This window comes from Ambystoma mexicanum, chromosome 2q, assembly GCF_040938575.1.
Source record: "Ambystoma mexicanum isolate Mex_15411 chromosome 2q, UKY_AmexF1_1, whole genome shotgun sequence".
Classification (NCBI taxonomy): Eukaryota; Metazoa; Chordata; class Amphibia; order Caudata; family Ambystomatidae; genus Ambystoma; species Ambystoma mexicanum.
In genome coordinates this window covers 177,327,087-177,354,550 of record NC_090924.1, presented here as the reverse complement: position 1 = coordinate 177,354,550, position 27,464 = coordinate 177,327,087, and the positions used below count along the sequence as shown (strand labels likewise).

General features: G+C 41.9%; 1 protein-coding gene across 2 annotated transcripts in view; it reads left to right on the top strand.

Moving 5' to 3' along the window:
- The window catches only part of PTH1R (parathyroid hormone 1 receptor), an 857,857-nt gene that overhangs the window by 814,724 nt on the left and 15,669 nt on the right, over nt 1-27,464 (top strand). For both annotated transcript variants that reach the window (XM_069647093.1, XM_069647092.1), the window contains 2 exons: nt 6,055-6,149; nt 26,364-26,505. In XM_069647093.1, coding sequence (XP_069503194.1) covers nt 6,055-6,149; nt 26,364-26,505 — 237 coding nt within the window. The remainder of the gene's footprint in view (nt 1-6,054; nt 6,150-26,363; nt 26,506-27,464) is intronic.

The following is a 27,464-nucleotide window of genomic DNA, read 5'->3' as shown; positions in this document are numbered from 1 at the left end:
ATACATTACAAAACACAATAATCAATGCAAGCAGTGGAGGGAACAGGAGGAAGGATGAACCTACTATGCCTTGTGAGTATTCAGAAGGTGCAAGTGCAACAAGGAAAAGGGCAGAGGGTGTAAGTGATGGGGAGTCATGGCTCTTGGGTGAGCCACAGATGAAGTGCTTGGGTTGGTGAGTACTACACTTGCCATGGTACCAATCACCATAGTCTTGGCATTGGCAGCATGGTTTATTGGCATGTTGGAAAAGTACCAAGAAGTAGCAGAAGCTGTAGAATCTTCAAAATGCTGTGAGCCTTTCACAAAAAAAAGTTAATTTGAATTGTGGATTTTAAATGCAACTAAACGCATGAATATAAGCACCAACACCACTGACTTGTTTCCTATTTTATTCACACAGCCAGAGTCCTCCATTATCACCTTCCCTTGTTTGCAGCATGCCCTTTATGAGCATCTGATCATCTGTGTGCCTCTTGAAAATCTCTCAATGACAATATGTGTGTGGCAATTTCTGAACTTTCAAACATTCTATGCAGCTCTTAAGTTATAAATCTTTATTTTTTACTTGGGTTCCTGTTTGTAAACAATTTCTCCTCTAAATTATAATGTACAATGATGTATTGCACTTGTACGTGTAGTAGAAAGTGTCAAACAATACTGCACAATTGCGCTGTAATGACTATGCACGTGTGGAGCCCTTTGCCGAGGTTGCAAAAGTGGCCTTTTGCAGAGATGGGTTACAGAGGCAGACCAATTATATAACATTCTTGAGTGGATTTCCTTTTGATCCCAATATTACAGCCAACAAAGGGTTACTTAAAGAGATGTAACAAACCTTCCTTCTGTATTCTCTATATTGCAGAGGCTTCTGTTAAGACGCTGAGCTTTTACTCAGATCTCCCGGATCCATAGACGTCCTTTTACGTCCTTTGCTTCCACTCCATTCCGGCACCCCACGCCGCAGAGTGGGGTGCTTTTCTTTCCATGCACTATCTTGAACATTGAAATCAAAGGTTTAGCCTCTTGAAATTAAGATGTTTACATCCTGCAGATTTTACATGGCCTCGTCAAAGGAGCCCAGCTTGGCTCAGTTGAGCAACAAGTCATGATGGAATACGCAGTCACAATTACAATTGTGTGATATTTGGTGTCATTTCAGCACAGAAGGTTTTCTGGAACGGAAGTGAGATTGTGTAGTCTTTTTTCTCTTATTTCTCAAAGCGAGTGCTTTGTTTCCAGCCATAAAAACGTTGGCTCTGACCATTCGCTTTCATATTTATTTGAAACAAATTATGTTAAGACATTACTCTTTTATACTGCTGCTTTCATCTTCAGACACTTACTGGAAGCCTTCACCCGACACTGTTGACTTAGCAATGGTACGCTATTTATATTCCCATTTGCCTTTAGCCAAGCCATGTCTTTACCATTGCAACCAAGTTTGTCTGCAATAAGCTAGGATGCACTGAGAAGCACGGGTTTGACCAGAATCATTGTAGCCGTTGGGTTACAGCACTCAATCTTGCCAACTCTGGCTCCTTTGCCTTATACTCAGCGATTAGACCGCACCTATCCCAGCAAGTGGAAGCAGCCACGGTGTCAGAGCAGTTTCCGAAAGGCTCGCATTGATATACTGCATGTTCTCCAGCACAAACAAGGTTGGCTCACATCTTGCCAAGTGAACATGTGGCAATCATTTCCGTGGATTCGTGTTCAAGATGGTTGCCATTATGTTGTTTTGGAACCCCAAAACAAATCTGTCTTTTCTTCCAGGTCTAAAAAACTGTGATTCAGACTAGCCAAACTTGAGTTGCTGTGATCATTATCGTGTTTGGGTAGGAAACCACAGTGTATCATAGCAAACAAATGGGGCCTGATTTACAATGTTTGTTTTTTTTTTCAATAGGAAAATCTCATTGAGTGAACAGAGCATTTTAAATTGGGCCCATGGTCTACTTGAAATATTAAGCTATTTGGATGCTTGTTAGCAGGCAGCCAACCAACAGTCATTACAAACTTTTGTTTTAGACCAGTGCATTACTTCTTTTGCTACTCTATATGCTTATGGATATTAGCAGAAGTGATGTTTGGGTGTGGAATAATGACTGCTGAGCCTATGAGCTAGTTTCTTGCTGAGGCAATCAGTGTTACTGGAGTACCACTGTGTCGCCTTTGTCCTTTTTCTCTCTCTTATACATTGAGAGATCCTCTGATTGCGGATAGCTTGTAAAAGGTTGTATTTGTCAGAAAGAATAGTCCTCCTTATGCTCGGTTCAACAAATCATGTTAGAAATCCTAACAAACCCTAATATTCATTGGGGGTTCAATGTTTATGCTTGGCTGCGGCGGATAGTTCTTGGCAATGTAGTTCGGTTGTAACAGAAACCACGGGAACTGTGGGCTATTCCTGGTACTGGAAATGTATCTGGTAAAAACTGAGGTAGTTCAATGAGGGCTGAGATGAAGGGATGGCTGACATCCTCAGAGGGCACAATATGATATGATATGATATGGCATTTATAATGCGCCTATACACAAGTGTTTCAAGGCGCGACGAGGCAAGGGAGGGGGAACAAGGGAGGACAGACAACGATCTTACTAGGCCTGGTGTCTTTCAAATCGCGCAAGTGCAGGGGTAGGGGGAAGAGGGAAAGTACGTGGGGAAGGGCAGAGGGGAAAGTGCAGTACAAGTATAGTAGAATAAATAGATAATAAAACGGCCAGCTGGTGGCAAGTGCGGGGTAAGTGCAGACATAAGTGCTGGTAGGGGGACTGTAAGGATGCAGAAAACAGTCCATGGGGTTGCCAGGGAGGCAGTGCAGGTGTGCAGCTGGCAGGGCCTGTGCCCAAGAACAGAAAGGGGTGGCATGGTAAACCAGTGCAGTTTCAACTAGGAGTTCAGCAGGGGAGAGAGGGAGAGAAAGCGGAGGCAAAGAGGAGGGTTTTGAGGTGCTTCCGGAACCGGAGATGGTTCTCCTCAAGTTTCCCCAATGCCCTACTGGGTCTTGGTAGAACCCTGCAGGGCAGTGGGTCACGATTCATCTTTTTGTTTGTGCTCTTTCTCTGGAAGTAAATACATCTTGGTTATTATATTTGTAAGGGCGCTTTGGGGGTCGCCGTGAGGGCTGTGGGTGGGAAACGGGCATATGTCTGATTTGGGCGGTGGAATGACCTAACTAATCTCCCACGAGTGTTGTCAGATCTCATTTGCCGTGTTTAGCCCCAGTTTAATGGTGGGATTTCAAACAGATTGTAAACACGGTTGGTGCAACTTAGATCTGCTCGGCGGCACGGCATCCCGAATGCATCCTTAGCTTGCATCCCAGTGAACTATCCTGCAACATGGACCCCGAAGCAAGCCCTACCACCAGTGGTCGAAGTGAGCGGGAGCGGTCGGGAGCGGTGCTCCTCTACTTTTTTAAATGACCTTGTACAGCTCCTATACTTTTGTTTTAAAAAGAAACCGTTCCGGAATGGTTTTGTTTTAAAATAAAAGTGTAGGAAGAAGTTGAAACCTTCACTTTCAGTGCACTGCACTGAATGTTCCCTCAAACAGCAGGTGCAAGTGTTTTTTTGGGGGGGGTTGTGGGGAGCAGGGGCAGGCCAGCAGGGAACATAGTTCCACTACTTCTTTTCGTACACTTCAACCACTGCCTACCACCTATTCATTTCACTGGCATAGGACAGAGAAACACCCCCAACCCCAGCCACTCCATTTTAACTCCTGCCTCTTTTATTTCAGTCACTGGAAGTGGGCCAGCATGACACAAATGAGCTGGCTTAAGGCTGAATGCTTAATCATCGATGAGCATGCCTCTGACTTTCCATTCTTACTAAATGAGGCACATCAGTCGTATCCTACATGATTGGTGTGCCTCATTTAGTAGATTTTAGAAGATCTACCTCATTTGGTAGATTAGTAGATTTAGATTTAAGTTTTTTTTTTTTCTGGGATCGAATAGCATATACCTAGTATCACCCGTCTCCCTTTGTAGTAATACACCCCATGCACATATTTCCAGTGGTGGGCTGATCCTTGTCATTGCTTATGCTTCACTTTGGCTTACCACACTAGTGTTCTACACCAGTGGTGATGAAACTACACAGTGTATTATGCACCGGGAGTGCAGACTAGGTGGGTCTCCTCTGGTGCACCCTTATAAAGCAACATTTCTTTAAGCAGGTGGTGTTCTTGCACCCACCGATCAACCCTGCCCATCAATACAGAACCATTTTGGAAAAATAAATCAGTGTATTTCTTTCTATTCTGAGGTTTACTGTACAAAATATAAAACTAAATTTAAAAAAAATGACTGAAGCATTCCTACATTTATTTCTCAATACTATTGCTGCACAATTGTGTACTTCCATGCTGTTTGATTTCTGCTTTTGTTTTCTACTCACCCTTGCAAAACCTACAAAAGCACACGTTTCTTTAAGGGCACTTTCTCTTTTCAGAATTACGTAGCTTTGTTTATATTTTACTTAAACGTCGGACGACTGTTTAATTCCCAAAGAAGTTATGTTAAGTAACTCTGGCTTACTCCTGAATCTCTCTTTGCAAGTTAGTGCTGACTTACACTCCGTCAGTGACTGTTACTCAAGAAATGTGAATTGAATAGCCATCTTCAGATTTTAGTCAGGAGTAGGTCGTGAGTAAGTCGGGGATACTCATAGTAAGTTCTTTATCAATCAGACTCTAATGTTTTGAATGCATTCATACACGTGCTTTACCCAAATATCTGAACAATAGAAGAAAAACACCAAGACAGGAGAAAACGAAGGCATGTCATAGAGGGCTGGGCAAAGGAAAATGGGGAACTCTTCCCCTAAGTGGCTAATTCGGTAAACGTCATGTTGGGTTTAGGGCGCAGATTTAATTTTCTAACGTCAGTGCTGTGGTTATCTGTTCTGGTAAGGAACTTGAGTTCTGAAGCACGCATGTGCAGAATTATGATTTTTTAATTCAAACTTGGATATAAGATTGGTGTCAATCGGTATGTTTTACTTAAAATGCATCTGCTTTGCACCTGCTTGGACTTTTGGAGCCAACCACAAAGCTTGGAATAAGGGCACTAACTCACACTCCAACCCCCCCTCCCCCCCTCCCCATATTGTGCCGCCTACACCCTTTGCCTCAGTGTCCTTAGCTTGCTCCTCTTTGGTAAACCAGTCTTCGTCAGCTAGATCTGTCCGGCCTATGACCTCACTTACGCTCCCCAGCCATGTCCTCCTGGCGCGCTAAAATGGGAGGTGGAGAGGGGGCTTCTTTCCTCTGAATACCCCCAATTCACTTCTAATTGGCAGTCATCAAAGTTGGTTATCTTTTGTATTTCTTCATAGCTAAGGTTTGTCTGCAGAGCACTCTCAACTTTCAAATGTATTTTCTATTTGGGCTGAATTAGCACCTGGGCCTTCTTGCTCAGGTGCTAGTCACGGCAGCACCTTTGAAAAGCACCGAATATTAATTGCCTTCAGCTCCAATTAACGACTTCACTTCTTTCTGGCCATTAACTTAGGCTTCCGGGTGAGTAATTGAGGGTATTGGGACTATGAAGCTTTAGTATTCCATTTCAGTGTGAATAGGAGGAATATTTCATCCCTTTGGTCAAATCTATATAAAAAAAATGTTTCTAAAAATTCTAATCAGTGTTTCCATTTGTGATATTGTTGGTTTAATTTACTAGAGTGCATAAGACCTCTTGCACGACCCACACAGACACACCTACAATAATAACATGCACATTGCATGCTTCTTACGACCTTATTCTTGCTCGTGCCTTTTGCTATTGTGTTACTTGGTATGTATTACCAGCACTGGAGATTGAGTCACCTGAAAACAATGTCTTGCCTGTGAAACCTTAACTAAGTTACCAGGAATGAAGGCCAATGCCACACACATGTTTTAAACTGAAGCAGTAACCTAATAAGCTTCCACTGAAGTTAACGCAAGACATTGCTGCTTGGACCAATGAAGTGTTGGCATGTTGATTTTGCCTAATGCATTTTGTGTTACCCGATCGCACCTGATTGTTTTTTTTTTTCTTCTAGGGAAATTTTATTCTGTTTATCAATATTGTTAGGGTCCTAGCTACCAAACTAAGGGAGACAAATGCAGGGAGGTGTGATGCAAGACAACAGTACAGGTGAGCACTATATATTTTATGTAATACTCTTTCCTATTTCTAAAAGAGAAATCTGCATAAATCAAGTTGTGTGTAATTATTATTAACGGGCATGCATTATTGAAATGTTTTTTCAGCAAACTGAAACATGTGATAGGACAGTAAGACAACATCTCTTGCATATTCAAATTAGCTTTGTTATTGAAAGTGCAAATCTGAAAAAAAAAACTGTTTCAGAAATATCTGCCCTCTAAAAATGTTTGATTGGTAGATAATGCTTTGCTTTCATTAATCAATAACGAGTACAGAAGGGACATCCCAATTATATAAAAAGAACAGCACCCACCTTAGTAACTGCGAGCATCTCACCTGAGAACCATGGCCATTCTCCTACTGTTCACCTGGAATACTAAGTCAGTGAAAATGCACCCCACAGCCTGATTAGTATCCTGGCATGGGGTGTGCGGCAGCATCTCAGCCAATGAGGAGGCTCAGAATGGGATCTTTGCCACACGGTATAGACCTCGTTCCAAGTATCCTCAAAGTGGGAGGCGGCCACCTTCCCTTGCTGGGAATCAGGCAAGTGTGCTCCCCAGAACCACTGCATCTCCTTCTCCCCACCCCCCCTTTCCACATATTTAGGGCCCAACCAGCCCTCCCCACTTACCTTGTGCTTCCTAGTCTCTCACTGACACCAGGAACAGTAGTGTTCACGGCGCATCTCTGACTCCCGAATGGCCGCCGTGGAAAGGGACAAGGGAATACCTGTTGTTCCCTTTTCCCCGATCCATGGTGGCCATCTTATTTTATTTTTAAACACAGAACACGTTGTTCCTCAACTTAAAAACAAAAAAAACAATATTAGTACCCTGGTACAGTGTGCCAGAGTACTATTAGCAATATTAACTTTTCGGGGGGTGCATTACTGGGACATGTAAAGCCCTGGGCTAACATTAAAGCCTATGCTTCACTCAGGCTTCTAGCTGGCTCAGGGTATTACCTGGCCCGATAATGCCCTCCCTGCGCTGGTAATATTGCCTAATTATTTCACCTTTTGCCCTGGTGCAAATAAACATTTATGGTATACAACCACTATGCCAGTGTACGCATGAAAAAGATTTACTCCAGAGATTGCGCAACATATCACTCAGGAAAGAAAATGTACATCAGGTTACTATTGTTTCAAATTCGAGACAGACATCAAACCAGGACAGATTACATCCTCCATATTGAAAAAATATAATTCCTGTGCCAGATTATCTATTTGTACCTATCCGTGCCTGGGAGGGTGTGGCAGCCATTCAGATCAAAACCGGGCTGAATTTAATGATCCATGCTTGGTTGTGAGTATGCTTTTTATTGCTTGAACCCACCCAACTGCCAGCCTAATCAAAATACCCACGCCACAGCACTCTTCCGCTGCGCACGCTGCTCCATCATGCCCCAACACCCTGACCCAACTTACCTGTACAGTCACACCCTCGCCAAATTACAATTTACCTGCACCATGGCCAGCAGAGCACACCAAGGAAATTGATGAGCGAGTCCCTACCTGCTGTACTCCGGAGACTCATTATTGCACTTGACCTGATGGCCATCGCGGTTCCTCATCTGAGGCTCATCCTACCTCTTTTTCCAAGGCCCACCATCTCTTCTTTTTCATGCTCCTCACCCAAAGCGTATTACTTGCTCCTTTCTAATTTCCAAGGAAGCAGACCTAAATCAAAATAAAGCAACACCGATAATTGCTCGAATAATTTTGAAATGAGGGGTTATTTGTGCTGTCAGGTTTTCCATGCTCCGCGTTTTGTGCAATGTTCTCCTGCAGCAGGCACGAGGCGCTTCTTCCGTGATTGATCGAATGCTAAGCAAAGCTGGGCTTCAGTTCTCAAAAGATCCCTCATGGAGTCCTTTGATGCAGCTGGCTCCCTACCAAGCCCCATTCAGTTGCTCAGCTCTAGGAGAACTAGCAGTTATTTATGACAATGAGCTGGCTATCTTGTACATTCCCAATACAAATGTCATTTTCTCACATCCTTTATGAAAAGGGCTGCTTCTAAAATAGCAGAGCATCTGGCCACTTGGCCGCTTCCCATGTTCTCATCTCCGATCATTTGGCTGGATGAGAGTTTGCAGTGTTGGATGATCATTCTTTTGACAATGCATGGGGCTGGCTCCAACAAACCACATGATGAATCGCTGGCCTACTCTTGAATTAATCACCCCTCACTGGCATCTCTGGAAGTAAAGGACTTTGCAAGTATGGTTCGAGTGATGTGTGAATTTGAATGACCAATAGGATATCCTTAGGCTGTAAAGCGGTGTGACATGTTGGGTTTATCGATACTGTAATTACGTTTCCGGAAAACATGACCACTCGCTTGCTTAGTATGTGCACATTTTGACAATCGGGAATAGCTGAATAGTGCTGCACTTTACAAATGCACATGATGTGAAAGGCACACGTTTTAGAATTCGCTGGAACCATTGTGAAGAGTAATTAGATGAATTCACGCACAATTCTTTCAAGGGCTCAACCAAGGGCGCAGGCATTACAATTGGGGCCAATGACGAGGCACTACTACACTCAACAAAAAGTGGGCATTCTGAAGGTTGCACTTCATGCATAAGAACCAGAAGAAGTAGTTTGTCAATGTCAATGTAATGTATGCATGTGTTATCCATCAGGGATATGTAAGTGATGTGGACCTCATTTGAATCATAATGAAAAACGATAACTATCTGAAGAAAGAAAGTCACAGCTGTTGAGACGTGGCCATGTCAAAGTTCCTGCTGTTCCCTTCTTTTGGGTGTGCAAAGGTCCCTGTAGCAAAGACAGCAGGAGGTCCTTGCATTCATCGTTCCCGCCATTTAAAGAGGGTGCACAGTTGGACGAAAGAGAGATTCACATCTCTGTCCTAGTCCTGCTATTAATAGACTATATTAATTTAACACAATACTTGTTCTACTTAAGTATGTTTTTATAGTTTTATATAGAGTGTGCAAGACTGAAAGAGCAACAAATCACTATACAGAACAAACAAGGATGCGTGCGAAAGTCCATCCCATTACATGTAACAGACAGAACATATAGAACGTATGTCCTATAACCATCCAACAAAATGATTCATGGATCAGCATTGATTCCCCTCAGTCTTTTCCACGCACTAATGTCACTAAAATCAGTAATACCAATGAAGGTCAGTCTTTTTCTCAGAAAAACAAGAGGAAAACCACAATCTCAAAACGGTCTAAATTGACAACCAAAGTAACAACAATGCGTAAGTCCGCTAAAGAACCTAATCAAAATCTACAGGTCACATGTCCACCAACTAGTTCGGTGATTGGCGCCTTAGCGCCCATAGCACATCCTCCTCAAGGTTTGGGAGGTGTTATAGATCTTGTTACCCCCTTAGCGGTAACGGTTGCCTCCGAGGTCGCATCCAGTTCTGTCTCGCAAGTCCCCCAGGGTGACTATGCGCCTTTGAATGAACTGGTGGACCTTTTTGAACGCGAGGCTTCTTCTACCTTGCCCCCTAAGCCTTTTATTCAAGGCAGCACGATTCACTCCATCCCGACCGGTACTAATAGGGGCTGTTCTGGTCCTCAAATACTTCCTATACCATCTGCTGGCTTTGAAGATCGTCTATCCGCCCTGAAAACGGCGGTAGATGCCTATCTTGGCAAAAGACTGTCTGAGGCACTCCCCGAGCTAAATCGAGCGGCTGAAATTCTAACCGTTCCTATCTTATCCAATTCTGTCAAAGCTCAAGAGGAGTGTCTCCGTCATGATCCGTCTCTGGCCCGCCCAAGTAACGTCCAAGGATCAAGGGCCCGATTTAATCCTTCTTTCTCTTGCCCAAACATGAGCGATCCAAATGAGAATCTTGGTATGAAGTCTAAAATTCAAGCTCATAACCAAAAAGACATCAAAACACAGCGTTTTAATTCTTTCCACACCTTAATCTTAAAATGTCGTGAGGGCCCCTTTCCGAAATATGATTTGTGTCGCTCTAGTGTTTTGAACATCTTTGGAGACATTCAGTCCCTGGAGGACTTGTCCTCGAGTGATTTTGACCAGATTGAATTTATTTGCGAAAATAATCTATCAATTGTAAGATTATGGATCAAATTGGGATTGGTCCGGAACGCTCTATGGAAATCAAAAATGGACTTATTCAATCTGGGCTTTTTGCTTGCATTAGACCCTGCCCGTCCACCGACACAAGAAAATACAGTTCAAAATGAAATACCAGTACAGGTTCCGACCACAGAATGCTCTTGCACCTTTTGCACGGAGGTTAACTGTCCACAGACCAGATTGACATCAAAAAATATGTTATAACCATCAATAGTTGAGAAGAGAGAAACTATCTCTCTTGCTAGCTGGAACACTAGAGGGCACTCACTTCTACAGTGGTCTGCGAATGCTCAATTAAACAGTTACGATATTATAGCCTTGCAAGAGACGTGGCTGGTATCTGCCCCCACATGGGATGATCATATTATTTGTTCTCTCCCGGCAGTGTCTTCCAATAAAGGTAGACCAACTGCGGGCTTACTGGTGGCCGTTAAATCTAGCAAAAATTTCCAAATTGGGGAATGGCTGTCGCCAAATAGATTCATTCAGGTGGTCAAAATCACTCATGGACCGCAAGTATTTGCTCTCATAAACCTTTATCGTAATCCCGCAGGCATTACTGATGATGCTTTTTATCATGCCTTATCATCAGTTTTTGAAACTATTGCTCTACAATCGATTTCTGGCTTAATGGTGGTGGGAGACCTAAACTTTACATGTTTGCCTGCCCCTAATAAGGGGTTATGCAATGCAAGTCTGAGATGGAGCACCTTTATCAAAGATCTCAATCTGAAGGTGATGAATGGTTCAATTATGGGCGATATCCCGCCGAAAAACACGTGGAAAAGGGGAAACTCTAGTTCCATCATAGTCTACATCTATGCAAGTGAAAGCATATATGCTAACGCCATTAAGTTCGAAATCATAAAACAAATACATAGTGATCATCACATATTGTCCCTGCAATGGTTGACTCCCTGTCAGACTGTCTCCACTACTAAACATTGGTGTAAACAATCGCTGATACTTAACAATGGTAAGAATCGTTTTCATTGGTCCCCAGTTTTGCTGCAATCATTAAACACAGCTATTTTACGTCACCAAAGCACAAATTCTCTATCATCTTATGTTGAGGTACTCAACACGTTCAGAAATGGTGAATTCTTACACATTAGATCTTCTCGCTCCCATACTCACGGCTTTGATTTAGCTTTACACCATCGTAAAGCTCAATTGAGAAAAGAGATACGTTACTCCCGATTCCTGCCGCTAAAAGAACAGTTCCAAGCAATCAAAACAGCGAAATGCTCATATCGCAATTGGACGTGTGCTAGAAAAGCGCGTTTATTTCAAGTTGACAGTGAGAATTTCCTGTCTGCTTGCTCTTCGAAAAACTCAGCACTAGTGTGGCAATTATTGAACGAGTGCAACACCTCTTCCAAACTGGAATCCCAAATAAATGGTGTTGCAGAAATGCAATGGATAGAACATTTTACCCACCTATACGCTGACCATAACATGTCCAAATATGAATATACACAGAGATCTTCTGCTATTTGGTCCCTGGAATGCTCGATGGAATCTGTGAGGGATTTCATTAATAAGTCATCTTCCTCACGAGCGGCTGGGCGGGATGGTCTTACGAATCACATCCTTAAACAGAACCCTGAAGAATGGGCTACTATCTTGTTTAATTCCTTTCGTCACATTTTATCCACTAAGATAATTCCAAAATCTTGGAGTACTTCTCTTATAGTTCCCATCTACAAGAAAGGTGACCGTAAAGACCCAAAATGCTATCGCCCCATTGCCCTCCTAGACGCGCCGGGAATTTTTTTTTCGTGGCTGGTGTTGAAGGAATTTAACCAATGGACTGCCCAAACAAATCAGCGCGATCCGGCGCAGACAAGCTTCGTGGCAGGTCTGGGCACTTCGGTAAATTTAATAACTCTTCATGCCATTAAACATCACGCACAGTCCGTTAAACAGCCCATGTATTTTGCGTTTGTTGACCTACACTCGGCATTTGATTCAGTGTCTAGACCCCGACTGATGGATAAATTGTTAGAGGCTGGGTGTCCGTCAACTTTAAGTGACATCATTTTCGCATTACACTCGAACACCTCCATCCGGGTAAGATTGAACTTTGAGGGGCTTCTATCATCGGACGTCCTTACCTACCGGGGGCTGAAGCAGGGGTGCATTCACGCCTCAGCGTTGTTCAATTTTTTCATTAATGACGTTAGAAGAGCACTTGAAGAAGTACGTGCAGATGCACCAAAATTGAATAACATCGAGGTGAAAGCGTTATGGTACGCAGATGATTTAGTACTAATATCTAAAACTCCCATTGGCCTGCAAAATCTTTTAACAGCATTATGTCAATATTTTCGAGTTAATGAGCTGGTAGTAAATGACAAGAAAACCCAAATCGTAGTCTACACTCCGAAAGGCAAGCGCAGTCATCGCATGACCTGGAAAATAGAGCACATCAATTTAGAGGTGGTTCCCAATTATACATACTTGGGTACCTTTTTTGACGGATCGTCGAACGCTCGTTCCCAGTTAATGATAATTGACGTCAAAATTCTCGCAGCAATCCGCCAGACTCATCTAATCATGCATACATTTTCGAAATTCTCCATTAAACCTGCTCTGATCTTCTGGATTCAGAATGTCATCCCTACCATCTTATATGGTCTAGAGACATATAGTGCAAGTGATCCACTATTCCTACATGCTTTGGAAGCAAAATTTTGGCGTGCTATTCTAAATCTGCCACAATGCATTCCAGGCCCGATCATTCGATATGAAGTAGGTTTGACCTCACTTTTGGCAATGTATAACTGGCGCTTATAGAGCTTGTTTAGAAAATGTCTATTATCTGCTCTTGATAAATCAACTTTAGCCACAGTTGCCAGCTATCTGATGTCTTCCTCTCATCTGTTTCCGAAAACATGGTCTAAAAACATCCTTACCATACTACTAAATGCAGACATTTCTATTGAAACTCTTGTCACCGATCCTGATAGAGCTAAGAAAAAACTCTACATGATGGATTGGATTGACACTAGAGATCTGTGTTTGAAGTATAAAGATTTTGATCCAGCTGTTTTCTCAGCAAAGTGTTATAGAGACATGGCCTTCTATTTATGCAAATCTCCTTCTTCTGCTGTTAGGAATGCTTTGTTACGCATGCGTTTTAATTTATGTCCTAACCGTGAAATTCAAGCCCGTAGAAAAGAAATCCCGCGGGAATCTTCAGGATATCGTTTTTGCAATAATGCAACAACTATTGACACTTTGGAGCATGTTATTGTGGACTGTCCTGAACTTATGAACTTAAGACAAAGTCACTTAAGTAAACATTTGCCTTACTTTAGCCAGATGAGACATGAGCATAGATGGCTTGCTATTTCCACTACCACCTGCATGAGCATAAGACTGGCTACAATTAACTTTCTGCGAGCCTTAAATCTACTAAAATAGCTCGATTCCTAACGATATCTGCTATATGGAACAGTGTTTGTCATACCTGTTCATTGCGTATCAATCGTTTAATAATGCAAAACCCAAATGTAACTATTAGCATTAGAAGTGATGGTGTGACATTTGGGGTGATTTGTAGGGTTTTATGATTGTATGTTTTATAATTCACTGTGCTTTATATGTAAACCTTTTGATAAATTGCTGTTTTAGATTGAAAAAAGTTGATTAAATTCAACTAAATTCATTAAATAAAAAAAATAAAAAAAATATAGAACGTATGTTTAATCTGACGTACTGATAGTGTACTTTTAGCAATGCAAGGGGAAAGAAGGGAGGCAACCTGGAGAGGTGAGAGACTGAAAAATAGAAGATGTGAAGAGGGTGGGCAAGTGAGGCTGAGGAAGGAGTTCCATTTGTTGGAAAAAGCCAGGAATGTCCCTCTCAATCATTATAAAACCTTTTGTTAAGGCAGAAGTAAGATACGTTAAAAAACAGTTATACATAGGTGGTTGTAGGACGTGATGTCAATCTAAACTTAGTGCCCCCCTCTCTGTAGATGTCCCCCATTATGTCTTTTCTAATTTCATTGTTGATTCTGCACTGATTTGTTGTGTGTATTCATGGCCGGGCAACCGGGGGGGGGGGTGGCGGATGGGGGTGAGGGGAGGACTCACAGTTATGGGATCACTTCCTACACCCGCTGAAATTCAAGGGTTTCGTTGTAATGAAGCACATCAACATGACTGACGTTCCTGCACTGAATTTCAAGGCTTGTATATGTGCTACAGCTTCTCCAGGGATCACTGCCCACGTGGCACCAATTATTATAAAACAGTGAATCCCCCTGGCCAGATTGATGACCACCACCCATATCACCTGGTCTAGTAAGTAGATTGCACTCATCTAGCCGTGGCCACTATCCACGTGGCAACAATGGGGCAAAAAGATTGTGGTCCGCTGGGATGGCATCCACCTGTAATCAGTGGGCTGGGCCTGTCTCGGAGGCCCATTTCCACCTTACGATTACATTATCATTTCCTACAGGCCTGGGGGACTGTCCTTGTTGCACCATCACAACTTAAAGTGTATCGTCCACTGACCATTGAACCATGCCCCCGCCTTCTCCTCGCTCCGTTCCTTTCCACAGTAGTTTCCCCAGGGAAATACCCACGGTAACAAACAGCTGTCACATTGAAGTCACCTTCTAGTAGCATGCTAATCATTCCCAGTGAGCATTCATGTGTATCATGTTCTGATTGCAGCGGGAATGCTTGATAGTTTAAAAGTCCTCCCCATTCTGACTGCTACACTCCATCTGCCCCCTTCTCCTTTCCAGGTCGCCATCTGCTCCGCTCTGTGTAAATCCTTTGTGATCCTCTCCTACTATGCCCTGCGGGAATTCCATGGATTCCAGATGCAAGATGAAAACGTTTTGTCACCAAAATGGCTCTCTAGCCCACACCAAACTCTCCAACTACACACCTGGTTCTTTTTACACCTCCCCAACCCTATCCCAGTGTGAAATCAACTCTCTCTCCCCTTAAAATCGTTTTAAGCATGCTTCTTTTTTATGACATTGCCACAGTAGCCATGCACATCAAGCAAAACATTTTTAAAAAGTTGGCTGTTCATTTCTGGAAAGCCTCCTTACTGCAATGCATACAATACACCACAGGAGATCCATAAAGGTTTTTCCTGGTTTTTGACTGGGGCCATTCCATTCTCTAACCATTTTTTAAAACAATTACTCGATTGATGTCCACCAAACTAAAATGGAGCATGTCGGTGAAGCTCTGTGTCCAACTTGTTTTTTATGTGGTGCAAATCTGTCGAGCTGTTTTCACACCAGTTTGGGGTGGAAACACGTAGGGCCCAATTCATGGAATATTTGCCCGGTTCAAAGTAAATTTGCACTGCTGAAAAGTGACTTTGCACTGCTGACACACACCCTGATTTATGTAACTGTGCAAAGAGTATTTTGTCCAGGCAAAGTCATTCTGAAATGCAAAAATGACTGTACCCGGACTTTGCACTACAAAAATGCACTTTGCACGGTTTCATGAATCAGGTTGTGTGTTTGCAGTGCAAAGTCAATTTTCAGCAGTGCAAATTCACTTTGAACCGGGCAAATATTCCACAAATCGGGACCTAAGAATCGAGGCATGGAAGAATGTACACACGTAAATGTTTGATGTCACAGTATTGGCTCCCATTTGTTTGAATTTCCAGCAATGCACCTATTTAGAAAAGATGGCCGATTTGGAAGTACATTGGCAGTGATTCGAGAATAAGAAGAACCATGAATTGATAAAGATATTTTGGCTGTATCTATATGAAAACCGATGGCATATACCAAGTAGAGCAACCACATGAAGGGTATACTCTCACATGTGCAAGTGAGGATATCACATGCCAAGTGCAACCTCAAATAATGGCATCAAATATCTGCTAATTTACATATGATGTGTACAGCCATGCAGGTGTTTTAATCATTGGCCAAATACAGCCTCAAATGGCACATAAATGCCAATATATTGCTGGTAAGTCACTATATATTAGGTACTCCCTCACAGGTGCTGCCATTGCATGTCAAGTACAGCCTGAAATACTCACATAATGGATTCCAATGTTAGGTAACTCAGCATGTATACGGTATTGCCTTTTAGGTACTGACATCATCTGTTGAGTGCAGCTGCAAATACATGACCGATATATGGCAAAAAGCACAATAGTTATTGGAAAATACACTGTTATGTGAAACCATGCGATTGTGCCAAAGTGGCATCCTGAACAAGGGGAGCAGGTAGGGAAAATACAGGACAGAAGGCGAGGGAAAGCTGGGGGCTTCAGGGGCTGACAGCCATTGCAGCATTATCTCTCCCATGTAATATTTGAAATGCAGAACAAAAGGGCCAATGCCAGGCGATGCCCAAACTCTGCTGTGCCTGGATGTTATAAGAATGGAGCGGGGGACTGAGACATTCCTGAAGTTTCTCTGATATCTGGCAGTCTGCCACTACTATCTTCCCCTCTCTACACTCATTGGGCCTAATTACAAACATGTTTTCAATGGGACTTTCCCATGTCAAAACATCCTTGTAATTCAGGCCCATTGTGTTCGATTTTGAATCACACTAGGTGACACCAAATGCACCACCTACGAGCAAAACGCTAAACAACACTTGAAGGAGTTATTTCATTTTAAGATTTAGATTCAATTGGTCGAAACTAGGAGACATTTTGGAAATGTCCCAGTGTCGCCTTCCTATGTTTGACATGCAATCAGTAACATGTTCAATGAAAAAATGCAGGTTTTGTGTTCACAGTTTTCTTGTTTTTTTCTGCCTTGATAACCCATTTCTCCCCTCCCTGCTGTCCTCTTTCCATCACATTGTGTTTTAGATAAACAAAAGCCCAATGTATTCCCTCTCTTAGCGTGTCTGGATCCTATCTCCTAGGCTCCACAACCCTTTCCTGCATCCACAAACGTTATCTCACTTGTTGCCTTTGCCCATTCCCCCACACAGAAAAGCCTTGCAGCTGCAGTATCAACAAAGGGAGTGTTCACCTTCGTCTGACTGAATCCCCTTAGTACACAGAGAAAGACTCCATTGGCCAGAGTATGTCAAGTCGAGTATAGTGTTGTTGGGCCGAGAGGAGTTTTTTCTATGTAATTTCTACCACAACAATTACATCGAAAAACCTCATTGTAATATATAGAGGTTAAGGGGATACAAGGCGTAAGGTAGTGATTGGGGTAGGGATACACATATAGGCAAAATGGTGACTTGGGGGAACCACACCAATATTAAAAACAAATATTTCAATGGTTTCTAATGTAATCTTTCATTACAAATTTCATCAAAATAACTCCCGCTGGCAAAGGGACATAGACCCGTTAAGGCCCCTCTTTAATTAACATTGAGAGGGGACTCTGCTTTCCAGAAAGATGCACTTTTTTTTGTATATGAATTAGCATGTTTTTAAAGACTATTGTCATGTATTTTGTTTGTAAATAAGCCTTAAAAAAGATTGGTCTCTCGTTGTTTCAATGAAGTAAATTGCTTTGTGGTAATTTACTTTGTTGCAAACACTTCGAAATGACTTCAAATTTGGTAAATGTCTTTAAGGGTTAAGGGGTAAAACAGTGGTTTGGGGGCTTGGGGTAGTGAAGTGTACATGGGGGAAACTCCCAAATTAAATAGAACATTTGAAACAAAATGTAAGTGATTGCAACGAAGTACATTGCCATAAAAGTAATGTAGTCTGTTGCAATAACGTAGAATCAAAAGATTGATTGTTCTTTACAAATTCACATTCAGGTCAAATCAGGTTTAAAGAAGCTGACATCTCCTTAACGTGTCTGACTAGTTTCCACTTGTGTAATAACTATACAGATAAATCCAAGAATGAGATGAGGGACTGGGATGTTTTCAATTTCTCTTGCTTTGTCTGATTTCCGGCATGTAAAACATCCTTAATCTTTTTTGGTAATTGTGCACCTTTCATCATCAAAGCACAGCACAATCGGAATGATGCAAATGCCAAGCAACCAGAAAAAGCATACAAATGTTAGCAATAATAATTGAAAAAAAAGTAAATCCCAGCATTTGGCAGCTTGCAAGAGACAACAAACATAACATAAAATGCTCACCACTTTGACAACTCAAAGCAAAAATAAAAAATAAAAAATCTATATTGGGTATTTAATATGGCTGTAATGTCATTCATATTTTTTTTTAACAAGCACATACATAATTAAATTTTAATGATTGACATTACAGCTATATTAAATATGCAATCATTTTTATTTTGCTTTTGAGTTGTCAAAGTGATGATTAATTGCACTGTCGCTTTTGGGGTGAGCTCCAGTTGTGGTTTGGACACATTCAGCCGTGTTTTCTCAGACTTGGTTTGATCGTCGGCGGGTTTGCCTTTTAATGGGATGTCCAGAAATCAGACGGAAATATGTTGGCAAAAGCACTGCCATGATTTAAGTCTGATTCAACTTTCATTGGTTTAGTCCAGGCAGTTGTCCAGGCAGTGGCGTGTGCAAGGGAATTGAAATCACGTAGCGGAACATTTGACTGCTTCGTATTTAAAGTCCCAATAGTAAGGTCCAAAACAGCTGCTGGTAATGGGTTATGGGAACTGTTGTATACATTATTTTGGGATTTAACCATAGATGTTTTTTGTACACAATACATAAAACATTTAAAATGTAAAATACAAATGACATGAGCAAATGTGTGGAGACAAAAAATCAAATTACATACTATATACAATCACGCAACAAATATACATTAATCAGTCATATTGGTTACCATATTTACAATTAAGAGCCTAAGGTGGATTGCTATATGCCTAACAATACCAGCTCCTAGAGTGTTTCAAGAATAATATAGACTTACAGACTAAGGGAGGGGTCGTTATCACAGAATAATGTACCACCAGCAATGTATGGGCCAAGGTGAAGCCGAGCGGCATAAGTTGGGGAAGGGTCATTATCCAAAGCGATAATGACCCCTCCCGAGGACTCTAAGGCTATTAGTACGTGGTGGTAATAGAAATACATGTTTTGGAGTTTTTTTCTGAAGCAAAACTACGTCTGTAAGAGTGAGTAAAATAAGTAGACAAGCTGGGTTAGTAAATTAAATGTGGTTTTATTTTGTATTATTTTAATAACATGGTTGACTTCTAGTTAAGCATTTTAATTGCAAATCGGTTGAATTGGAACAGGTTTAACATGAGCATGCATGAGGCGTCATGTACAAATAAATGGTTTCTCTAAAAGAAAGTAAAAACAATTTCCACAGTTTTTCTCTTTCTCTTTTGTGTCTTAGTATGTTTCATAAAAAAAAGGTCCTCACAGAAACCAAGTGCTTTGTGGAAAAAATATCTTGCATTGAAATTGAACTATTTCCTTCTCAGTTTCTGAAAACAGAATGTTCAGAATGCAGTCAATACCAGCAGTTATTGACTGCACTCTAAACATTCTGATTGGCTGGGAGGAGGTCAATAACGATTTTCATGTGCTAATACATGATACTGTTTGCAAACATAATCTAACATCCTAAAACCATAATTGTTATAAAAACGCTGTAATTACAGCATAATAATTGCAAACCTCTCTCTTCTCCACCAAGACCTATCCAAGTATTTAGAAACCAACAGTGCAACTTTAAATACAAAGCTCTCCGGAAAGGGGTTTCAATTAAACAAAAATATTCTTCCAGGAAGTAAATGTGTTTAATGTACAAGAAGTTATACCCCATAGATAACCGCAGGCACTTACATACAAATTGACCTCCCAGTAGATCAGAATGATCAGTATGTGCTTCAATGACAAGTTGTCTACTAAGACCATTGATAGACTCTGGGTTACTACACAATTCTTCTAAATTGAGCAAGTGCAAGCAACTCTTGATATGTCTAAACCATTTCAATAAAAAGGTGTTTTGGTAAGAAAGGACATTCTCGACCTCTGCCCTATATGTTGAAAGGGTGTCACATGATGCACCCAAAGGAAAACTGGTTTGAGAGCACTTATACATATCACTAATACTGGGAACACACATCAGCTTTTTAAAGAAGTTTTCAGTCACCAAAAAAGCTTGAACCTTAGTATGCCCCTATATTTCTAATCCGTAGAGGGCACCTGCCAGTGACTGGGCTCGGTACATTTCCGATGCTAGAATTGAAAGAGTTTCTCCAAAGGAGTTGGCAAAAGATAACATGCCATTGCACTTCCTACCCAGTGCCAGGTGGCCCTTTTTGATGTTCCTGCTAAGAGGCATCTGATGCAATCCCGACTCCTAGATAGTCATGATTGCACACTTACTTTCACATCCTCTTTACTGATGTCCATTTGTGAATGACACCCTTGCTTTTTGCACATCTCATTACTTTTGCATTGTTTGCATTGACTGCTAAACCTTTATTCCTACAGCACTTGACTAAGGGGTCTGTCTGTTTGATTAGACTTGATGGGTTTATTTGACATTACAACCATATAATCGGCAAAGAAAAGGTTCCCAATCTTTTCACCACTGAGAGATGGTACATCCGAAATGTGTATATTTGAAATTTGGTTAATACACAATCAACGAACAGACTGAAAAGGACAGGGTCAAGTATACAACCTTGACCTACCCCCTTTTCAACCAGAACATTCCCAGTAGTCTCCCTGCCTATGCCCTATATCACTCTTTCTGATGACCCTTCATATACGTCTATTATCATTTTCAGCAGAGGGAGGGACATACCTGCTCATTGTAGAGCTGCTCTAAGTATACTGTCAAAGAAGTCCCTTAATCAACAAAAAATAGATGGCAATTACCTCCCTTGATGAGCACATACTTGTTCATAATTAATGTAGGTCTAAGTACCAGATCCAAAGTGTTCACCCCTTTTGTGAAGCCAACCTGGATGTGACTTAGAGCATTAGTCTCCATTGCCCAAGCTTCTAATTTGGTTCTGAGGATTTTACCAAAATGTTCCTACTAACATCTAGTAGGGAGATTGGCTTATAATTCCCAGGGTTGCAGGGGGTCCCTTTTATGAAGGTAGGGTCAATTTTCACCACTTATCAAGATGGAGGTTTCTGGTCATTTATGAGTTAGGTGTTCAATAATAACCACAGATATGGTACCAATATTGCTTGCTCACTCAGAGAAGTCTACCAGGAGAGAAGAAGGACCTGGAGCTGTTCCTCTAGATTGTTTTCAAATGGCTATGAGAACCTCCTCCTGTGACACTTCTAACTGTGATAAATCAAGAACAGTAGCCGCAGGATTAGTGGATTAATTTCCATAGGTTTGGACGTCAGATCTTTCTTTGTGGTAAAGACCTGCAAAATGATCAAACCAGGTGTTTTCAGTGTAATAGCCACTCTGATAGTATTTTGGTTTGCACGATTTCTCACAGAGACAATCCTCCAGAATGCTTTGGCATTTTCTGGGGTTACTGATTCGTTAAGGGCTTCCCACACTTCACTGGCTTAGGTTTTTATTTCCTCTCCTCCAAGGACTTGTATTCCTTTCTATAAGATTTTACCTTCTCTTTCTCTGTACCATCCTTATCTTTGAGAGCCCTCACTAACCTATTCTTGGGTGTCCCACACTCATGATCATACCAGCAATGGCTTTCAGTATGTACCCCTTTCACCAGTTCTGATGGTTTTGAAAAATAGGGGGCAAGGGCAGCTGCAATTGCTGTAGCTGAAATTAGTATAGAGAAGTCCTTTACCTGGGTAGGGTTCAACACAGTTTCTAAAATTGGCAGGATTTCCTGATATGCCGATGTAAATTAGATTGTAAATCCAAATCCTCCCATTTTAGACTTCTTCAATTTTCAAACATATTGCACTATTTGAGACACATAATTAATAGCAATTGTCAAAGCTTCTAATTTATGATCACTCCCCTCATATGGTTTTCCAGAGATTTAGCACATTTGAAGTTTTCCAGATCCTCCAGTATGTAATTAATAGGACTACCTTTATCCCTGCTAGAGAAGATTGGGAAGGGAGGGATATCGAGTTCTAAACATCCCACCCAAACCCAATTTGAAAAAAGGTTCTGCAACCTGTTGTGCATATTTATATTGCTTTTTCTTGGTTGGCCTTTCTAGTTGTGGGATATCCCATAGGCTATCCTCTTCTTACATAAATGCATGCAGTTCATTGAAAGGCTAAAATTGGAGGTTCATATCTCCCAAAATTATCATCAGCGGTTTAGAGTTACTTGTTCGCTTCCCTTCCTCAAATAGCCATGTTAACTTATTAAGAATATCCATGCCCTCTAATCCGTATGGTCTATTTTAAATAGTGCAAACTAATACGGTAGTGGTATTCAATATTTCGATAAGGAGGCATTGGATTTCAGGGCAATTTGAGGCGAATAATCTGGTGTGGCATCCGGGCTTACATATACGCATGTGCAGCGATCCCCACTAGGGCGCCCCATTTTACTCTCACGCCTAGTAGAAGGAACCTCACAAGTGTAACATCCCTCCAGTGTATGTTGCTTAAGTCAAACGTTCTAATAAAATTAACCCAATCCTGTTCTTTCATATGTTTGGCTAATCATGCGATGTTCCTTGATGTCACCTTAAAGTTTATGGGGTTGAGAGCTAACACTTCTGGGGTATTTCCAGTGGCTCCAAAGTCAGTTAAGTGGGGCAATAGATGTCAATTAGAAATCCTAGATTGTAGAGATCCCTCTGTAAAATTGCCATCTGATGGTACATTTATTTGCGGGCCTTGTGGTTACCTGCCAGTGGGGTATATTGGGAGGACACCCTCAGTTCAATCTGCAAATCTGGTGCTTGGAGCATCCGATAATCTATTGATGGCAAGACAGATTTTAAGTTCTCATTAGCTGCAGTATTAGGGGCTAATTAAGGATTCTATGCTAATAAGAACACAGTCCAGAAGTAACGGGGAGCACAGCTCAGGGTTGGATTGGCCCCTCAGCCTTTCGGCCCGTAGATGGGCCAAAATCGTCCCTGAGGAGTGGGGGCCGGTTTCTGGCCATGCCTGGGTCGGTTTGAAAGAGAAAAAAAAAAGTTAACAAAAAAAATATTTTGGAAAAATATACATATATTTTTTTAAAGAAATACCTGCAATGCCATAATTTATCAAAGCAAGGTAACACGTGTACCTTGTTTCGATGAGTTATTTGCGTGTATGATGTGTGCAGCATAACTTATGATGCATGCATCATTCACATGCAGCATGTAAAGTTGAGGGGTCGGGGCTGCCGCCGGGCTGTCGGCTGTCACTCTGCCGCCACTCCAGGGGGCACGGTGGCCTCTGGAGTTGCTGTGCTGTTGTATTAGTGATAAATATGTATTAGTGATATTAGAGATAAAGAAACAATTTTAGAGTAGAATAAGCATCCATTTCGGACTATGTGTTTTGCCTTTTGCAAGTTGCAGTAATAGCATGTTTTTTTTTTCCTTCTGCCGTTGTCTCTGTTATGATCATCACAAGACATTTCATCTCGGTGTCCGCGGTCACTTGACAAAATACTTGTGCCTAAAAGCTTCTGTACAGTATAGAAATATTTGACCAAAGACATCAAGTGGCCATTGACTTCATTGTATCACAATGAATGCTTTGGTGTAATGTGTCTATCTTTCGCATCTCAATGGCATGCTGTTCAGGATGTTTGTTTGCATGTTTGAGGTAACGAGTACTCAGAGTATGGAATGTCCTGTGAGTGCGCTGATTTCTCTATGTTGCCATCCTCTGAAGCCTGAAAGTAGATGCATGCAGGCTTGACATGTGGCCAACTTGGCACCAGACCTGCAGATGAACTTAACAGGTCTGCTGTTAAATCTGTTACCAGTTTAATGGTATCCACTACAGAATAATTGCTCATTTTACTATAGCCGATATGATAGCTCAGTGGGTTGAGCGCTCGCTGCTGCGATGTATGTGTGATCTGCAGGTTTGAATCCCAGCCAGGCCATGTCAGCCTTTCATCCTTCTTAGGTCGATAAATGAGTACCAATACAGGCTGGGTGATATTGTATGCTTAATTGTTCTATAAAAAAGAGCATAAGCGGTTGTGTTTCATCACTTCCAGGGATGTCACTTTGGGGTGGGGTCAAATGATATCACTTCTGGTGATGTCATCAATGGCAAGGGCCGTGAGGTAAGGTGTGGGCCACTTTTTTGAGGCGGCGGGTGGGCCACTTTTCTTTAGATGTCCGGGCCTATTTCTTGTCCCAGTCCGACCCTGGACCAGCTCACCAAAATTGTTCAAGACTGATAGAAGAATGAAGGGATAAGAAACACATAGTTAGCCTCTCTTCTCATTCTGCCAGTTGCTGCCGGTGTCAACCAGCCGCAAGTGGCAGACTTTGTGTAAACCTGAATACCATGGGAGAATAAGAGCATAGGATTGCAGACTATCATCTTCATTAGGCCCCCCACAAAGGGAGCCAACCACAAGTTTTGGGCAAAAGCCAACTTAACTGCACAGATGCAAGAAGGGCTGCAGTTAAAGGTGCGGTCATCGGAGACAAGCCCAGACTCTGGGCGGATGCTGCGTCAGACACCGTGCACAATAAGCACAGTGAGGCAGCAGAGCACAGTGCGGAGGATAACGGGCACAGGGCTCAGGGCACATCCTCATAATCATCATCAGGGTCAGCTCATTAATGACATTAATGGCTACATGACATTTGAACACCACATCCCGAAGCCTGGATTTCCGCACAAGTAAAAATGTGTTTCTAGTTGGTGGCTTGGCAAAGCATTGTTCCTTATACAATATCACACTGTTTCACCAATATTCACCACATTGTGCAAAGTTGCCTATTAGGAAACTCCGGACATTACTGGCAACATGACATTTGGACACCCCACCCGTTGCCCAGATTTCAGCAAAAATCAAAATATGTGTGGGTTTGTGGGATAGCGTTGTTTCTCATAAAATGCCACACTGTTTCACCAATCTGCACCAAATTCTGCATAGTTACCTGTTAGGACCGTCCAAACATTAATGGCTGCATGACATTTGGACACCCACCCCGCACCCTGGATTTCAGCACAAGTAACAAAGTGTTTCTGGTTTGGTGGCTTGGTGAAGCATTGTTCCTTATGAAATTCCACATTGTTTCACCAATCTGCACCAAATTGTGCATATTCACCTGTTCAGACCCTCCAGACATTACTGGCTACATGACATTTGGACACCCCACCCCATTCCAGGGTTTCAGCACAAATCAAAATTAGTTTGTAGTTCTGTGGGTTTCTGACTTGGCAAAGCATTGTTCCTTATACAATTCCATACTGTTTCATCAATCTGAACCAAATGTTGCATAGTTACCTGTTAGGACCCTAAGGACGTTACTGGCTACAGAACATTTAGTCACCGCCCCCGTTCCCCAGATTTCAGCACCTGAAATTGGCGCAACATATATGTGGTTATAATGAGAGTGTTCCCAACACGAGTAACAGAACTCGAGTTCCAGGCCCTAGGATGACTGGTTTTGAAGATGTTTGCACTGCAATGCACCACAGCAAACTGCATCATGCACTTAAGTTTAAATAAACAAACTACATTTGATGTAATTGGTGCATGGATAAAGATTCTGTGTAAACTAAGATCTTGATGTATTTGTAAGGATGTAAAATATTTGGAGATATTGGGCCTCATTTTGAGTGTGGTTGATACGGAAATAAGGGTACCGGTTGCAATGTACTGCCACACTCAGACTTTGCGGGCGGGGGTCATTACACCAAGCCTGACCTGCTGCTGCAATGACATCCACCAGCAGAGTTGTCACAGAAGCACCAGCAACGTTAACAACAGTTCCAGTGCTTCCATGAACTTGCCAAATCAGCCGCCTGACTTCCCGCTCCGCCAGGACTTGCAATGTCCCAGTGGCACTGGGAAGTCAGGGTGCAATTTGCTGTTACAACGACGGCAGCAACCTGAACTTGAAGCTCTGTGAACTTTAATCTTTGGTTCTGAAGTTAATTTACCTCCACTGAGCTAGTACATCTTCACATATAGCCTCCAATGGGAACTGCAGTGAATGCTGCAAATGGAAGTGGATTTTAAAATTAAATAATATTTGAAACAATCTTGTTAATCAAGGTCAATGTTGTAATGTTGACTCTGTCTCTCTCGCTTTCTCTCATTTCACAGGAAGCTGCTGAAATCCACCCTTGTCCTAATGCCTCTCTTTGGAGTTCATTATATTGTTTTTATGGCTTTGCCATACACCGAGGTATTAGGGATTCTCTGGCAAGTTCAAATGCACTATGAAATGCTCTTCAATTCTTTCCAGGTATGCTGAATGTATTCATTTATTTGAAAATAATGTAAATCACTGTAACTTTAACTCTGTCAGTGAAACAGGTAATTTCTCAATGTCCTAAGTCATGTATGTACTGTATAGCCAACAAAAGTGGTCTATTGTTGCCCATGTGATGTATATCCATATGCCCCGGTGTGAGTAAAGGTGAATGCTCCATGGCATCCAGCCCCAAGTACCCAGCACCGTTGTTTAAGGGCGTCATTCAGAGTTTGATAACATTATTTGTGGCAATACCCCCAAAACAGTAGTACTGTTGCAGCAAGAATCCAGTAACAGAAATGGTCTGTGTATTTCAGAGGTATGCAGAACCTTCAGTTATTCCCCATTTGGGGTTCCATAGGACTCCTTAGCGATCGCTAATTACTGCATGTGTTGATCACCACATCTGGAAATGCCTTTGTGTGGCAATAATTACTTCAATCTTCATCTTTCCAACTGTGCAAGCCTTCTCGTATTCTCAGCTCTGCCTCCTTGACTGCACTTCTGGCACATCAGCCTCTGTGTGCTTCCTGTCGATTCTGCGCTTTCTCTCTTTTTGCTGCACTTGAATGGATTTGCTTGCCCTGGACATCGAGAAACAGTACCTATCTCTCATCTGCCTTCTAGCTAGCATGTTTCCCTCGCCTTTACCCGGTGCCTCCCTTTCTACTACCTGAACTCTAGCACTTCATCCATCATGTTCACATCCCTAACACAGCTGGCAGTACTGCTGACCTGCACTTAGAAATGTCTAATGTTGGTTATCGTTAATCTATGTTTCACCACCCATGACTGTTCCATTTACTTCCCGCACAACCTGGTCAAAATGTCACTCAAACACAACCTATTGTAAGAAGGTCACTGCTTCCTGTCAAATCTGATTTCTTATCTATTGTAAATTCTTTTGTGATCAAAGGAGCCTTTTTGTTCCTCTGCGTATGAATACATAA